The sequence below is a fragment of the Carcharodon carcharias genome, chromosome 5 (genome assembly GCF_017639515.1).
Source record: "Carcharodon carcharias isolate sCarCar2 chromosome 5, sCarCar2.pri, whole genome shotgun sequence".
NCBI classification, from domain to species: Eukaryota; Metazoa; Chordata; class Chondrichthyes; order Lamniformes; family Lamnidae; genus Carcharodon; species Carcharodon carcharias.
In genome coordinates, this window is record NC_054471.1 from 181,279,482 (window position 1) to 181,298,058 (window position 18,577).

The following is an 18,577-nucleotide window of genomic DNA, read 5'->3' on the forward strand; positions in this document are numbered from 1 at the left end:
TCTCAGTTGCAGAAGAATGGTCACTTTATACAGGGTGTCCCTAATGCGTGGCCACCTCCCTCATCCCACAACGCGCCTCAAGCTTGAAGTCCAACAGGCGATCCTGGTGAGCGCAGCACATCATTACTGTGCACTCACCTCCGAGTTCCCCTGAAAGTGTAGCCTGCCAAGTGTATGCCTTTTATATGCTGTTGTGGAACACGTCAGCGTCCTTTCCCACCAATGTGGGTGGACGATCCAACCGGGGGGGGGACGATTCCGGCGGGCAGGCCTAATGATGATATACAGGCGTATTGCAATGAGGTTCCCGATGTCCGATGGTGGGAAATGCAGCCCACCATCGGCAGGCTGAGCAAGCGATTGCAAACTGGCTTCATGCCATCGTGAAACCGATTGCACCATATTGTCCGCTCACACCACCGAATGTGCCCAATGCCAGCGGGCATGGAAAATCTTGGCCCAGGATGCTCATCACAGTACTGCCAGTCTCCAGGATGCTCACTTTAGTACTGTCAAACTCCAGTACTCCCCCTACAGTCTGTCAGTTTCAGGATTCTCACTACTGCACTGTCAATCTCCAGGATTCTCACTACTGCAGCAATGCCAAGTTCCATGATCCCATTCTCCATTTCCTTGGATCAGCCTTCCATACAAACAAAACCATTGATTAACTCCAAGTGCAGATAAACCTAGCTCCCTATTGAAATATTTCAGGATTGAATTAATTTTTTATTGTAGGGCTGCTTCAAGAAACAACATCTTTTTCAAATGTGTGAAACCTTTTATGAGTTTGCATGGAGACAAAAACAATATGTTAAAAATAAACATACCAGAATCGTAAGTACGATGTTTTGAAAATGGTGTCGAAGACCTACAGCATAGGTGCAAAAGAGAGCAAAATTCCCCTCTAGAAGCTGGATGTGAGAAAATAAATCTGTTACAATAAATATTGTATATGCTCATACATAGATTCATATTACTCACAAGTTATTAATTTTACAATGAGGCTTCAAAAGTGAAAATTTTAAAATGATGGATTAAAATATCGGCACCAGATGTTGTGGTCAGCAGCAAAATAATAGCACTCACCATTCATTACTCTCACCTGTGCACAGATTATCACAGACTTTTGCACTGCAACTTGCAGTGATTAAAAATCTATTTTGTTGCAACGCCCTCCATAAGGGCCCTGGAACGTAAGTTAACAGGGAAAACAACAATGTAGCTCCTTAACCAATCAAACTGAAAAGTGGCCAATGAGACTTGCAGAGTCTGAAGAAGGAACGCTTACGCTTGAATGGGCAAACCCTCACTTTTTCTGGCATGATTAGCGCGTATCTATCAGTTAACTGATAGCAACTTCTCTCAGCGGGGTACCAGTATAGGGAAGTTTCTGGAGGAGCAGGGTAACTTGGACAGCGACTTTCTGATTTCCGCATTTAGCTGCTCATGTATGGTTGCTGGATTTGTATCTTAATAACCCCGGGCGCTGTTAGCTTCACCATTATTTATTTTTACTGCAAAATCCGTCCCATTATCTTTTCATTTTGTCACTTAAGAGCAACACTGGATCTTTTGTATAGTCTTGGAAAACTCAGGTGAATGACTAGCAGATCCACCTTCACTCATTTCTTTAATTTATCCAACCTACCCTCCAGCCCGTCACCAATACACAATGTTTGAGCATATCCATTAGACACTGCATTATGCACAAAAATCAAAACAAACAGGATTCTCCTTCAAATCCAAATTACATATGATTAATTGGATCTTGTGTAAATGAAGAAAGAAAGCTATAGTGATTGTGCAAAAATGTAATATTTTGATTTTTACAGGATATTATGTCATGACCCAAAAATAATGTTTGCGGGATTTCTTTTGCAATATCAACGTGACTACTCAGAAATGCTTACAAGAACTGTTGAAAGATAATGGCTGGAATTCTCCAGCCTCTCATGCCGGCAGGATCTTCCGGACCTGCCAATGTGATTTCAATGGCTCGCCAGCCCTACCACAGGGCATCCCACCATGGGAGGCGGTGGTGGGGTGGGGGGGCTGCAAAATTCTGGCCCATGTCTTTAATGCTCTCTGTCTATAATTTTCAATATATGGGGTATGGTAGTAATATGGTGGTTACGTTACTGGACTAGTAATCCCAAGGCCTGGACTAATGATCCAAGAGGCAGATGACACAAAGATTGGATGGGTGGTTAACAGTGAAGTTGAGTGTCTTGGGCTACAGGAAGATATAGGTGGGATGGTCAAATGGGCAGATAAGTGGCAGATGGAATTTAACCCTGAAAAGTGTGAGGTGATACACTTTGGAAGGAATAATTTGACAAGGAAGTATTCAATGAACGGCGTGACACTAGGAAGTTCTGAGGAACAAAGGGACCTTGGTGCGCGTGTCCATAGATCTCTGAAGACGGAGGGGCATGTTAGTGGGGTGGTGAAAAAGGCATATGGGACACTTGTCTTTATCAATCGAGGCATAGATTACAAAAGTAGGAAGGTCATGTTGGAGTTGTATAGAACCTTGGTGAGGCCACAGCTGGAGTACTGTGCGCAGTTCTGGTCACCACATTATAGGAAGGATGTGATTGCAATGGAGGGGGTGCAGAGGAGATTCACCAGGATGTTACCTGGGATGAAACATTTAAATTATGAAGAGAGGTTGGATAGACTTGGGTTGTTTTTGTTGGAGCAGAGAAGACTGAGGGGCGACCTGATCGAGGTGTACAAGATTATGAGAGGCATGGACAGGGTGGATGGGGAGCAACTGTTCCCCTTAGTTGAAGGGTCAGTCACGAGGGAACATAAGTTCAAGGTGAGGGGCAGGAGGTTTAGGGGGGATGTGAGGAAAAACTTTTTTACCCAGAGGGTGGTGACGGTCTGGAATGCACTGCCTGGGAGGGTGGTGGAGGCGGGTTGCCTCACATCCTTTAAAAAGTACCTGGATGAGCACTTGGCATGTCATAACATTCAAGGCTATGGGCCAAGTTCTGGTAAATGGGACTAGGTAGGTAGGTCAGGTGTTTCTCACATGTCGGTGCAGACTCAATGGGCCGAAGGGCCTCCTCTGCTCTGTGATTCTGTGATTCTGTGATGAGGTCAGATCCCACTTTAGCAGGTGGAGACTTTATAATTTCAGATTTATTTAATTAGTTGAATTTAAAGTATTTATTATCAATAATGGTGATCATGAATCTACTGTGGAAAAAAAACCCATCTGGTTCACTAGTGTCCTTTGAGAAGGAAATCTGCTTCCCTTGCCCAGTCTGGCCGAGTGCAGATGTACAACAATGTGATTGACATTTAACTTCCCTCTGAAATAACCTAGTAAGCTATTCAGTTGTGTTCAAGAAGGCAGCTCATTACCACCTTCTCAAGGGCAATAAGGGATGATCAATAAATGATGGCCTTGCCAGTGACACCCACATCCTGTGAATGAATAAAAACAAGCCACAGTTATTTTAGCATTCCCAAGCCATCCTTTGTATAATTCAGGTACTCCTTACCTTTTCAATGCAGTGGAACAATATGGTTCTTGTGTGGTGCAGATTTAAATGCTCGGGAGGATTACCTGAATGGCCAATGATGTGAAGAGAAAAGTTGTAGTCAGCTTCACGTAGGGGCTGTGTCTCATCACAAGTTTCATTCCTTTTAGGAAAGGGATTGGTTTGTCTGACTTTGCAGTGTAGGGGTCTAATCGAGAAAATGGAACATCAAACAGCTTACCCATTGCACCTCATAAAACAAGTTGTGTAACAATTATAAGTTAAACAAAATCCCCATTTAAAGAAAACGTTGAATTAATAGATCAGATTTCAAATGGGTTAGCTGGCTTTCAGAAACACTTTTAAGAATAGAGGCTGCATGGACTTGAGGCTATTAAAATAAATAAATAAATATACATTTTAAAAAGAAGCAAATGCCTATTTTTTCATGGCCCCTCTTTGTCTCTGTATTTGTATCCACTTTCTTCTTCTTAGATGTTCAAAGTCGTTCATTTAAGAAATGTATTTTGAGACATTGTTAAGAAACATTAAGAAATGCCAAATAAATGCGAGTCCCCGGGGCTCATTTTAACCTGACCAACACAGCAGGAACCTGAATCTCTGGTGATAGACTGTCCACCAATATCCATTACAAACCCACCGACACCCACAGCTATCTCGACTACAGCTCCTCACACCCCACTTCCTGTAAGGACTCCATCCCATTCTCTCAGTTCCTTCGCCTCCGTCGCATCTGTTCCGATGATGCTACATTCAAAAACAGTTCCTCTGACATGTCCTCCTTCTTCCTTAACCGAGGTTTTCCACCCACGGTCGTTGACAGGGCCCTCAACCGTGTCCGGCCCATCTCCCGCGCATCCGCCCTCACTCCTTCTCCTCCCTCCCAGAAACATGATAGGGTCCCCCTTGTCCTCACTTATCACCCCACCAGCCTCCGCATTCAAAGGATCATCCTCCGCCATTTCCGCCAACTCCAGCATGATGCCACTACCAAACACATCTTCCCTTCACCCCCCTTATCGGCATTCCGTAGGGATCGCTCCCTCCGGGACACCCTGGTCCACTCCTCCATCACCCCCTACTCCTCAACCCCCTCCTATGGCACAACCCCTTGCCCACGCAAAAGATGCAACACCTGCCCCTTCACTTCCTCTCTCCTCACCGTCCAAGGACCCAAACACTCCTTTCAAGTGAAGCAGCATTTCACTTGCATTTCCCCCAACTTAGTCTACTGCATTCGTTGCTCACAATGTGGTCTCCTCTACATTGGAGAGACCAAACGTAAACTGGGCGACCGCTTTGCAGAACACCTGCGGTCTGTCCGCAAGAATGACCCAAACCTCCCTGTCGCTTGCCATTTTAACACTCCACCCTGCTCTCTTGCCCACATGTCTGTCCTTGGCTTGCTGCATTGTTCCAGTGAAGCCCAACGCAAACTGGAGGAACAACACCTCATCTTCCGACTAGGGACTTTACAGCCTTCCGGACTGAATATTGAATTCAACAACTTTAGGTCGTGAGTCCCCTCCCCCATCCCCACCCCCTTTCTGTTTCCCCCTTCTTTTTTTTTTCCCAATAAATTATAAAGATTTTCCTTTTCCCACCTATTTCCATTATATAAAATAAAAAAAAAACCCACTAGAGCTATACCTTGAGTGCCCTACCATCCATTCTTAATTAGCACATTCGTTTAGATAATATCACCAACTTTAACTTTAACACCTATGTGTTCTATTGTACTATTGTTGTTGACATCTTTTGATGATCTGCTTCTATCACTGCTTGTTTGTCGCTACAACCACACCAACCCCCTCCACCTCTCTGTCTCTCTATCTCTCCGCCCCCCACACACACACCTTAAACCAGCTTATATTTCAGCTCTTTCCTGGACTCGAACTCAAGTTCTGTCGAAGGGTCATGAGGACTCGAAACGTCAACTCTTTTCTTCTCCGCCGATGCTGCCAGACCTGCTGAGTTTTTCCAGGTAATTCTGTTTTTGTTTTGGAACCTGACAGGACCAGATCAGCTACCTGTGGTGAGGTGTGAAATGTTGACCCATTCGCTCCTGTCAGTTTCCTATTGGGCAGGTTAGGTTAAATAGACCCCCTTTATTTTTTAACCTTTTCCCTTGCAGAAATTTTAGATCACATTCCTATTTCATTTTGTCTTCTTTAGAAGTAACCTTCACCACTCAATTCTTTCTTCACTCGGGTATCTGAGTTTTATCCCAAACCTTGTTTAGCTTACGTTTCTCACTGTAGCTCTCTCTAATGAATATTTGAAATTTTACTTTCAAGTTTTGCTTCTGAACAATATCTCTCCTTCTCTCTTTCATTGAGATAATAAGAGGAAGCAAGGTTGCATCAGTTCACAATGGAGATATCAATCACATATGTTATACAAAATTATCCATTGATTATGCAGCTTTAAATAATCAAGGATTATCTGAAGTGATTAGGGGAAGAGAGGAGAATATTTGTCCTATCTGGAGTTAAAACTAGGACTTTATGGTGTAATTCATGTGCTTCACAGTGACACATTCTAATTGTTCATTAAGAGTAATAATTTTATGGCCTCCTACTAATTAAATGGGTTTTAACTTTTGTACAGTCATAGAAATATAGAAAATAGGAGCAGTAGGTCATTTGGCCCTTCGAGCCTGCTCTGCCATTCAATATGATCATGGCTGATCCTCTATCTCAATGCCATACTCCTGTTCTCTCCCCATACCTTTGACGCCTTTGGAGTCTAGAAATCTATTTCCTTCTTAAACGTATTCAGTGACTTGGCCTCCACAGCCTTCTGTGGTAGAAAATTTCATAGGTTCACCACCCTCTGACTGAAGAAGTTTCTCCTCAACACAGTCCTAAATTGCCTACCTCATATCCTGAGACTGTGACCCCTTGTTCTAGATCCCCCCGAGCCAGAGGAACCATCATCCCTGCATCCAGTCTGTCCAGCCCTGTCCCCTCTTGTTCTTTTAAACTCCAGTGAATACAGGCCTAGTCGGCCCAATTTCTCATCATACAACAACCCTACCGTTCCAGGAATCAGTCTGGTGAACCTTTGCTGAACTCCCTTTATGGCAAGTATATCCTTTCTTAGGTAAGGAGACCAAAAGTGCACACAATACCCCGGTGTAGTCTCACCAAGGCCCTGTATAGCTGCAGTAAGACATCCTTGCTCCTGTACTCAAGTCCTCTCGTAATGAAGGCCAACATACCATTTGCCTTCTTAACTACTTGTTGCACCTGCATGCTTGCATTCAGTGATTGGTGTACAAGGACACCAAGGTCCCTTTGTACATCAACATTTTACCATTTAGCACCATTTAAATAATATTCTGCCATTCTGTTTCTTCTACCAAAGTGGTTAACTTCACACTTATCTATGTTATACTGCATCTGCCATATATTTGCACACCCACTCAACTTGTCTAAATCGCCTTGAAGCCTCTTAACATCCTCCTCACCACTCACATTCCCACCTAGTTTTGTGTTGTCAGCAAACTTGGAAATATTACATTTGGTTCCCTCAACAAAATCATTGCTCCTAATCTTGCTTCTCAAATGAATGGGGTGAAAATGGATTCGAACGTATCAGCACTCTGTTATGCACCCCGTCTGATTTCTCCTTTTATGCATTTATTCTGCTGCTCTGCCAGTTGTAACAACCTGGTGATGCTCTATACATTTATTTTAATCAGCCGGGTGTCTTTCACACAACAAAGTCCATTAACATGTTTAAGAGTCTCCAAGTTACTGAGAAATCTACACCAATTGGTTTGCCCAATATGGAACGCACAACTTCTCCCACTAGGAGCACATCCTATTTACCTAAATCTCGAGAGCTTTGGTGCAGGCTGCCAAAGCTGAGCTTTCAGGGCTGCAAGTGGTACTGCTGAGATTTAACCAGCTAAAAGTGTTCACTTGCTAGGTTAAGCTTCCTACTACTTGTTCAAATACTTTATCTATTGGAGCTATGACCTACAGAATTATTTGGGGTAATAGGGAAAGAGTCCCAGTCCCCAGTGCCGGGTCTATTATCCCCAGATTCCATGGGTGAGCCATATACATTTTCTTTATTCCTTGCGGTATTGTTAACTCTAGCTTTATTTTTTGGTTTCCTTTTAAGGGAAGGAAAGTATTTATATAACATCGACGTACCTTGCAGTCAATTAATTACTTTTTAATGTGCAGATGCTATTATTTTGACCTATTCATTTTTTTAGTGGTGTTGCTGGAGGGAAGAATGTTGGCTAGAACACGAGAAGGATCTCTAATCTTCACATTGTGCCATGGGACATGAACAGTTTAACACCTTATCTGAAAGATCCTCTTATGATAATACAGCACTTGCTCAGATCTATATCAAAACAACAGGCTAGGTAAGTACTCAAGACCTAACTTAGAGCTTGGACACATAACCTTCTGAGTCAGGGGCCAGAGTGCTACAACTGAGCAAAATAACATTTAAATTTCCATTCAGTCCCGTGAGCCTTACGCTTTGATGCACATCCTTTTTACCTTCTGGGAATACTTACTCTCTACTCTATCCAATTTAGATTTGAAGATACCCTACTCCTGATCCATTGCCCCTTGTTTGTTACCTCTTTTTGCCCAAAACACTGCTCGAAATGTGAAATAAAAAAGAGAATGAAATAAAAACATCTGTAAACAGAAATAATAAATGAGCATTTCAGATGTAGCTCCATTCAGCACACTATTGCATAATTCTAGCATTTTCGATTTGTACTCATTGCAATTAACCAGGAAAAAAATTGCTTCATCTTATTTATAGATTATTAAAGGATGTGAATCACCGAAGCTTTGGATTTAGGTATTTCATGCTGCCATATTCATCTTGTCATGCGAGGTTATTCCGTAAATTCCTACTGGTGTGTTGGGGACCACTGATCATGCTTTATCCTGTGACCAAAGGAATGGGACAGCAGTAGCAGTTTTGAGGCTTCGGGGACTGAGCCTGCCTGAAAAGCTCCCTCTTGAGGCAATAATGTGCATTTAAAGAGCTCTCACTTGAAAACTGCTCAAATAATTGTGTGCTTCAAAGACTTCTTGGTATGAGGATGTATTCCAGGGGGAATCTTGTTGAGGTATCACGGGTCTCGCCTGCTGGCTGGCGAGCTGGCATGGGACTTATACTGCCTCTTTTCAGGATGGCCTGCTGGACCACAAGCCAAACTGGGGAGGCTGTGGCTGGTGCCAGAAGGACAGGCACCGGAGTCCCAGGGTCATGGGGAAACTCAGGTCACATGTAAGTAATGGGGAGTGGGGAGGGGTGGGCACCAGGTTGGGGGTCATGGAGAGAGGGGTGCAGGAGGGTCGGCAGAAAAGGCAGGGAGGTGGGTCTCAGCGGGCTTCCCCTTCCTGATGTCAAGTCCCTCATTCAGGCGCTGAGTGCCTTTAATTGAGGGAGCACCCCCGCCCCCAGAGGTGTGAAGAAGCTCACATAGGTTGACCTGTCATGCACGCCGCATGGCAACAGGCCTGCCTGCAGCTGGGTTAATACCAACCGTGGCAGGATGAGGTCCTTAAGTGGTCATTAATTGGCCACTTAAGGGCCTCAGTTGGCAGCAGGGCGTGACTGCCGACCAGAGGCCTACCCACCAAGGACTTAATTCAGGTGGAGATGGGAAGGTGGCGGGGTTCTGATACGCCATCGTCTGGCCTAAGTACATGCCTTTCCCATCTCCAAGCTCGCCACCAGCGAGAGCATAAGATTCCACCTCACATGTCTGCTTTACCACCAGTGGTGGAGTTACTCACCATCTCTCTCTTTCACACCGAAGAACAGAGCAATTGTACAAAATGTGTAAATGCCTCCTACAAAACCAGCAGCAACCATGTATGAGACTTTCTGCAAAATGGAGAGACAGTAAAGTTAAAAGCAGTCAACCAAGAAATCAGAAATATATAAGTCATAAACTGTTTTTATTTTGTCTAAAATTCACTAGAGATAATTTGTCTTTGGGTGATAGTTTAAAATGATGATATCAGATTAACTGCCCCTTATACATTTCTCATGATTCTCATTTCCATTGACTATTACCCTAAATCAAGATTACCCCCATTGTTTCAAATAAATGGACAAACCGGAATAGAACCAATTCAATTATGCTTTTGGTTTAAAAATCTCCAGGGATTAAATTAGGTTATGAAAGAAGCTAAACTGAATACAGGTTGAAAATCTACACCATTTATGCTTGGATAGAAACTTGCAGGGAATATCAAGATTAACAGGTTAACTCTCCCATTCTTCATTAAGATAGTGCCATGAGATCTTTTACATCCACCCAAGCAGGCAAGTGGGGCTTCGGTTTAAGTCTCATCTGAAAGACAGCATCTCTGACAGTGCAGCTCTCACGCAGTACTGCACTGGAGTGTCAGCCTTGATTTTTTTTTGTTTCAAACCCTGGTTAGGACTTGAACCCCGAACTTTGTAACTCAGAGAAGAGCATGCTACAAAGCCATGGCTGACACTACTTGCCCTGGACAATACTACGATACTTATTAATGACTTAGATAACACATTAATGAGCCACGTATCCAAGTTTGGAAATGAAACAAAGATCGATAGTACAGTAAGAAGTGTAGACAGGAGTGTAAAATTACAAAGAAACATTGATTGATTAAGTAAGTGGGCAAAACTGTGGCAGATGCTTTTCTACACAGTTAAGTATAAGGGCATCCATTTTGGACCAAGAAAAGGATAGACTGAGTATTAATTAAATTATGTAAATTTTGGAACTGTGGGTGTCCAAGGAAAATTGAGGGACCATGTATGTATCACTAAAATGTAATGGCCAAGTACAAAACAAATCCAAATGACGAATGAAGTATTAGCCTTTCCAACTACCGGGCTAGGATATAATAGGGAGAAAATTTTGCACAAGGACAAAGTCCTGTTTGGACCATATCTGGAGTACTGCTTACAATTCTGGGCACTACATTTCAGAAAGGATATATTTGACCTTTGCAGCTCAGTTTTACCAGGACTCCAAGGGTTAGACTATTATCCTGCCCAGCCTCCCAGCCTAACAGCATCAGTGAAGAGAAAGACAGAGTTAATGTTTCGAGTCCATATGACTCTTCTTTAGAACTAAAGAGAAGTGGAAATGAGGTGAAATATATACTGTTTAAGTGGGGGTGGGACAGGTGAGGCTGGATAGAAGGCCAGTGATAGGTGGAGGCAAAGGTGAGATTGCAAAAGATGTCGTAAACATAAGATCAATGGGGTGTTGATGGTGGTGATATTGGCTAAAGGAGGAGATAATGGCAACATTAAGAGTAGAAAGCAGGATAAGCAAGTGATAGATGGTCCTAGTGGGGGTGGGGGGAGGGGACGGTGTTGGAGAAAAGATAAAATAGGCTAAAAGGTGGGGATAAAACAATGAATGGAAATAAATAAATTTTAACACATCCGAAGGCAGCCCACCATCGGTAGGAGGAGCGGATGATCGCAAACTGGTTTCACGACATCATGAAACCGATTTTTGGCCTTCTCGTCATATTGTCCACTTACGACACCGAACATGCCCGACTCCAGCGGGCACCAAAGATCCTGGCCGTAGAATAGATTTACACCAAAGAGAGGGACAATAAGATAAGAAAGCAGGTAGAGTTGCAAAACAATGATTCACTGAGGCATTCAAATGGGAAGATGTAAGCAAAAGATAAAAAAAGCTCATAAATTTTGGAGATAGGCTCATTTGCATAATAAGAGTTCGAGCTTTCACCGTGTAAAGAACACAAGCCCCACAGGTTAACAGAATCCTACAGTACCATGTCACTGCTCTGTTTGGGAAGTTAAAGTCAGTAAAGCTAATGTGGCTGAAAAGAGAGCTCATTGCTCCTGTTTGCTTCTCTAATGATATGCTCGTCCTAACAGTAATTTTTCTGTCATCAACTGGCATTGGGATGCAGCATTGTGGACCCCACATGCAGCATTGTATGTTGCAAATACACCTGGTTCTGGGAATGGTACTTACTTTTGGCTGTACATTGGGTGGAATAGCAAGATTTCCAGGAAAGTCTGGCATCCAAACAGTCTCACCTCCAAAGGTGATTTCACATAGAAGAGGTGGTGAGAACAGACAAGGAAGCAGCAGGTCTCCCTCAATCAAAATTTCTAAAGAGGATAGAAATCCAGGGCAAAAGGTTCTGTCCCAAACTCCCCTTTCACCATCCCCGATACCAATTCTGCACCATAAATGATCTGCAACTCTAACTAAAAGTACTTACTGTCTGAGAGAGTGAGTCTTGTGGCTGCCAAGTGCTAGCATTGCCATTAAACAAACTGCTGCCATCTGTGGAGTTAACACTAGAATCTGCTGATGTATTCTGTAGAAAGCAATGATTGGAGGCATGGCCCTGTGCTACAATCTGGCCCTGGATAGCAGCTCCAATCATTGTTCCAAATGCTTCCATTGTCATACCTGTTGAGGAAAGATAAAGAAAAATGTAGGGGGTGCCATTTCATCATCAAATCCAATGAAATGTAATACTGCCTGTTCACACATGGAGAAGCCAACAGTATGATAGAATAAGTTTATTATTAATCAGCCTTTTCTCCAATAGAAGTGTATTTGTACTGGCAACTACAGAGTTCATGCAATACTTTTCCCAACAAAGAAATGAAGTGATGTATCATTTTTTTATTACATCTTGTGCTTTATGAAGTTGAGGGATGTTAAAGCTGAAAAAACGGAACAGTTTTCAGTGTAAAGCCCTGATGGGGTGGGTCATGGTAGCAAGGCAGGGTGCAGAGAAAAGCTTCATTTTTGCCTGCTTCTAATTTTGGTCAATTTCTAAAATCAAAACCTGCAATATGCAAAGTTAAATTAATTTTATTTCTGTCTTGGTTTTAAATGGAAATATGAAACTAAATATAGCAATTAATCTGTCCCAGGCTTACTTAATGTGATTGATGGCATCACACTCTCAGAAACACATGCAATTAAGAATCTAAAACTAAAAACTGATATTTGGTTTTATTCATTGTGGGACAGAAGTGTCACTGGCAAGACCAGCACAAATCGGCCATCTTTATTCGCTTTTGAGAACATGATGGTAAGCCATCCTCTTGAACTGCTGCAGTCCATGTGGTCCATTCACAGTGATATTAGAAAGTTATGACCCAACAGTTGGTAAAGCTGAGTTATTTAAAATTCCCAGAAGGAAACTTAAAAATATAGGTTATGATAGTTGTTTAAAGTGGTATGTTTGAGCTGCAACCCTAAATTCAGAAATCAGACCACTAGTTCTCGAGAGGTTTTTATATTAAGCTAAATGAAACATTTTATTAAGTTACAACACATTAAACGCAAACACATGGCTACAAATTACCAGTACCATAACTTTTAACAAATTCCCAAACTAATCTCCATTAAGGCAATAGTAGCCATAGACTTAACTAGACACCAGGCAAAGCATTTTCACCTTACGAATTCAAAATAAGATTCATCTTACTTTGGTTCCTGTGGAGACAGTGGTAGGTTTATAACTACTTTGATCTTACATTGCCTCTGCACACACAAAACTACCTTCTGATATACCTAGCACATCTCATTGAATGTAAATTATCATAGTATCACTAGCCCCTTTGATCTCCACCTCTTCTACCAATAAAACCCCTTTCATTGTACCAATTTTATTACCATATTTCTTGGTCTCTGCTAGCTAGGTGCCAGAATTCACTCCCCTTCTTGAATGCTGTTTCAACAAAATGCAAATGCACCTATCTCTCTTACATCTCAAAACAAGTATACATTAAAGCACTCAGACTAGCTGGCTTTAATCCAATTAAAGACACACCCATAACCTAGCCCTCTATTTTAAAAGAAAAATAATTTCCAATAATATATAAATTAATAGCTTCATGACATCCCCCTCCCTACTGAAGAATGAACCGTCATAATTCTAAAACATGGCTTCATTTTTAATAATCCATCTCACACTATCCCCTATACTTATTACATTACCAGTTGCATGCATTAACATAACATTATATATTTATATATATATTCACTCCAGTTCAGTGTCTAGGGTTTTAAAAATGTACAAATTTCCTTTAAGCTTCAAACTCTTGTTAACGTATCTTTGAATAGATTTTCAATTCCAGCAATAAGTATAATCCATAGATTAATTGGTTGTAATAATAGACTCCATCTGAAAAGCCTTGCACTTTTGTCTCAGAATTTGTCCAAAAACTTCAAAGGATTATGGTCTACATAAACAATTGTATCTGATTTGAATTGTTTGCAAGATAAATTTCACAACCATGCAAAGCTAACACTAAACCCAAAATCTTTGTCGATCGTTGAATATCTTCTCTGTTGTGCATTCAGCTTCCGTGAAAAATACCCTATTGGTTTTTCAATTCCAGCCTCATCTTCTTGTAACAGTACAGCCCCAATGCCTATATTGCTTGCATCAACGACCAACTTGAATTGCTTGGCATGATTGGCTACTGCCAAAACTGTTACTGTAGTTAATACAGTTTTCAAGCTATTGAATGTCTTCTGACACTCCAATGTCCATTGAAACTTCTTGTTCCTTTTTAATAGTTCAGTCAATGGAGCAACCACTCAGCTAAAGTCCAGTACAAATTTCAGGTAAAACCCACTCATGCCCAGAAATCTCAAAACTTCTCATTTTGTTGTAGGCACTGGGAAATCCACGATAACTGTGACTTTCGCATCTCTCAGAGTCACTTTACCGTGTCCAATGGTATGGCCTAGATATATAACTTGTGCCTTTGCAAATTCACTTTTAGCCAAGTTCATCACCAAATTAGCTTCTTGTAAATAGTTCTTCTAGATGCTGCAAAATGCTCCTCCTGCATCTGACTGAAAATGATTAGATCATCAATATAAACAGCACAATTGCTTAAACCTGCAATTACTTTGTTTGTCGGTCTTTGAAACATCGCAGGTGCATTCTTCATACCAATTAGCATGTCTTTAAACTGATATAGTCCACTTGGCGTTACAAATGCTGAAATCTCTCCATCAACAATACCTGCCGGTATCCTTTTTAGCAAATCAATCTTTGTGATAAATTTTGATCATTTCACTTTCTCAATGCAATCTTCCAACTGCGGTATGGGATATCAATCTGCTTTTGTCACCACATTCACCTTTCAATAGTTCACACATAGTCTTTTTGTTCTAACTGATTTTAGTACCAGTACAACAGGCGAACTCCAGTTGCTGTAACTAGACTCAAAGATATCATTTTGAAGCATGAAATCAATTTCTTTTTGTATTTGTGATAACTTTGCTGGATACAATCTATAAGGTTGTTGCCTTATTGAAGATGATATTTCTATACATACATCATGTATAGCTAAATGTGTCCCTCCCAACTTATTTTCCACAAATGGGCTTGTATGACTGCAATAGCTTTTCCAAATCACTTTGACATTTGCTTGGCAGGTAACTCAATATTTCATTTAAATTTTCAAGCACCACCTCATTATCCAATTTGACTAGAGGGAAATCAATTTCAGAGTCCTGCACTTCTACCTTTTCCTCACCATCCACCATAACTAATACTTCTTTTTGTTCCTCTTCCCTGTCAAAGTACTTTTTAAGCATATTTACAGGACACACCCTCTGCTTCTTCCTTTTATCTGGAGTATTTATTCAATAATTTACTTCACTCAATTTCTTTTCAATCCTGTAAGGCCCACTAAATCTTGCATTTAATGAATCACCTAGTACTGGTAACAAAACCAGTACTTTCTCTCCAGAAACAAGCTAGTTTTAGCTTTCTTATCTGCTTTCACTTACATCACTTGCTGTGAGATCTTTAAATGTTCCCTAGCCAACTCACATGTTCTGTTCAATCTTTCCCTGAAATTTGACATGTAATCCAGGAGAATAGTTTCTAAATTTTGACCCACCAATTTCTGATGAATCAATTTCAGTCCTCTTACCTCATTACCATAAACTAGTTCAAAAAGGCTAAAATCAGTCAAGGCATTAGGAGCATCTCTAATAGCAAATAACAAAAAGGGAATTCCTGTATCCCAATCCTGTGCATAATCCTGACAGTACGCTCTTATCATAGTTTTTAAAGTTTGATGCCATCTTTCCAAAGCTCCTTGTGACTCCAGATGATAAGCTGTTGTCTTAAACTGTTTTACCCCCAATTGTTCATTTCTTCCTTAAACAGCTGTGACATGAAATTTGACACCTGATCTGATTGTATTTCTTTAGGTAAACCATATCTTGTAAAAAAATTAATTAACTCCTATACAATCTTCTTAGTTGTAATATTTCTTAAAGGTATCGCTTCAGGAAACCTAATCGACACATCCATTATTGTCAGTAAATACTGATTTCCACTTTTAGTCTTAGGGAGTGGTCTTACACAATCAATCAATAACTCTGGTAAAAGGTTCTTCAAATGCTGGTATTGGGATTAAATGCGCTGGCTTAATACTGCTTGTGGTTTTCCTGTTATTTGACATGAATAACAGGTTTTACAGAATTTGACTGCATCCTTATGCAATCCTGGCCCAAAAAAAATGCCTCTGTATCTTTTCCTGATTCCTAAATATCCCACATTGGAATTTCATGAGCAATCCTCAGAATCTAATTTCTATACCCTAATGGGATAACAGTCTGATGCACCTCCCTTCAGCTTTCATTTGCTGAGACATAATCCGACCTCCGCTTTCTCATTAAAATACCTCCTCGAAGGTAATAACATACCGGAATACATTTTGCTTCGGTTTCTGAATAAACTTCCTGATATAACTGTTTTAATTGCAAATCATTTTTCTGTAACTCCACTAACCTCTTTGAGTTAAACATTTCAGCTGAGTTGTCCTATATTCCTTCCTCCTGAACAATGTTATCAAAGTGCCAGCTAATTGGATTTCGACACTGTCTTTTTGCCTTTGAACTGCCTGCTAATCTCATTTGTCTTGTTCTTCCCTATGAGCCTTTGATCTCATTACAACACAATCAGGAAACACTCCAGGATTATCCTTCTGCAACCCCTCTGTTGAAAACACTTCTACAGGCTGCTGCACTACTATAGGCAGCACCCACATTTGCGATACAGCTATATCATTACCCAGAATAAACTGAATCTCTACAATGGGCAATTTTTCCACCAGTCCAACTATAACTTCATCTGTCTTCCATTTGCTGTTTAAATTTACTTTCCTCAACAGATTAGATTTAGCATCTCCATGAACCCCGCTTATTATTACCTGCTCCTGTAACATTCCCTTTGAACAACAAATATCACTATCCCACAACATTAAGGATTGACTTGCCCCTGTGTCTGTTAAAATGTTAACATCTTTACCTACTCCACCCTGTACACATGGAAAGACTTTCCTTTCACATACAAAGTCTTTAAATATTGCTGCAACCTGCTCCTCAGGATTCTCTTGAGTAAACTGTGAACACATTCCCACATCTTCACCCATCAGTGATTCTCCATGTTTCACTTGTACACAAACCATTGGTTTCTCCTGTGCCTGAACCTCAGAACCCACTGTACTTTTACTTCCAGAGCTTTTCTGTACCCCAACAATTCCTACAGATTCTTTCTGCAACCTCCAACACACTGACTTCATGTGCCCCGCTTTATCACAATGAAAAAAACCTCAATTTTCGAATGTCACTTCCACCTTGAGTACCTACCTTTCTATTATGAGAAAAAACTTCCTGGGAACTTCCAGCTACTCCTTCTCTTCCCTGACTACCTACCTTCCTTTCACCTTCCCACTTTTTATCCTTTTCCAATTTGAACGGGTGATAAAAAAAGGTTTAGCTCTATGAACTAACCCATAATCATCAGCTATCTCTGCTGCTTGTCTTACAGAATCAACCCTCTGTTCCTCCACGAGTCCTCACTACCAAAGGGATTGAATCTTTAAACTCTTCCAAAAGAATTACTTCTCTAAGAGCTGATTACATTGTTTCTATTTTTAACGCCCGTATCCACAGGTCCAAATTACCTTGTTTTACTCTTTCAAACTCAATATAAGTTTGCCGAGGCTGTTTTCTCATATTCCTAAATTTCTGCCTGTGTGCTTCAGGAACCAACTCATATGCACTCAAAATAGTTTTTTTTCACCACATCGTAATTCACCGACATTTCTTCTGACTGTGACACATATACCTCATGTGTCCTACCTCGCAATTTAGACTAATATTAACATCCAGTTTTCCTGTGGCCATTTCATCTGTTTAGCTAGCTTCTCGAATGAAATAAAGAATGCTTCAATATCTTTTCCCTCAAAGTTTGGAAGAGCTTGTACAAACTTATACATCTCCCCACTGGGTTCTACTCAGATAAATCCTTCTTCACCTACTGGCATCTCTTTTTTAACTGCCAACATTTTCAGTTGGAATTCTCGTTCTCTCTCTGCATTTTGAGAAGACGGTGGCCCTCTCCACCACTGCCCTTGTGGTGCCGTGGCTCCTGTTGTACCGCTGCTCAGCTTCTGTTCTTGGATGGCGAAGAGGCGTCATCAGCCACCTTCTGAGGGGATAGCTCTTGTCACCCAGCAGCCATCCATCCAGCCGGGCTGGAGCATTGAAGAGTCCCGGCACCTGGGAATGTCTGAGGATGTAAGCTTCATAGGAGCTGCCTGGGTACCTGGCACAGACTTGCAGGATCAGCATCCTGTGATCACACACTATCTGCACGTTCATGGAGTGGAAGCCCTTCCTGTTGACGAGGCACCGGGCTCATCCGCTGGTGCCTTGATGGCCACATGTGTACAGTCTATTGCACCCTGGACACGGGGGAAGCCAGCAATGGCCGCGAAGCCTCTGGCTCGCTGTGTCTGACTGGCCTGGTCCCAGCGGTAGTGAATGAAAGTCAATGCACACCTGAACAGAGCGTCTGTAACCTACTTGACACAAGTGTGGACAGCTGATTGGGAGACTCTGCAGAGATCACTGACCAACCCCTGGAGGGAGCCAGAGGGATAGAAGTTGAGGGCAGGGCTGTGACCTTTAGAGTCACTGGCATAGGATGTCCACCCACACAGTTTGTGGAGATCTCAGG

At 41.6% G+C, this 18,577-nt stretch overlaps 1 protein-coding gene across 3 annotated transcripts in view; it reads right to left on the reverse strand.

Moving 5' to 3' along the window:
- Positions 1 to 18,577, reverse strand: part of mfsd2b (major facilitator superfamily domain containing 2B) — a 123,208-nt gene that overhangs the window by 30,350 nt on the left and 74,281 nt on the right. For all 3 annotated transcript variants that reach the window (XM_041188299.1, XM_041188298.1, XM_041188297.1), the window contains 4 exons: positions 11,780 to 11,973; positions 9,305 to 9,395; positions 3,584 to 3,705; positions 831 to 914 (listed from right to left, as the gene is read on the reverse strand). In XM_041188299.1, the coding sequence (XP_041044233.1) occupies positions 831 to 914; positions 3,584 to 3,705; positions 9,305 to 9,395; positions 11,780 to 11,973 (491 nt within the window). The remainder of the gene's footprint in view (positions 1 to 830; positions 915 to 3,583; positions 3,706 to 9,304; positions 9,396 to 11,779; positions 11,974 to 18,577) is intronic.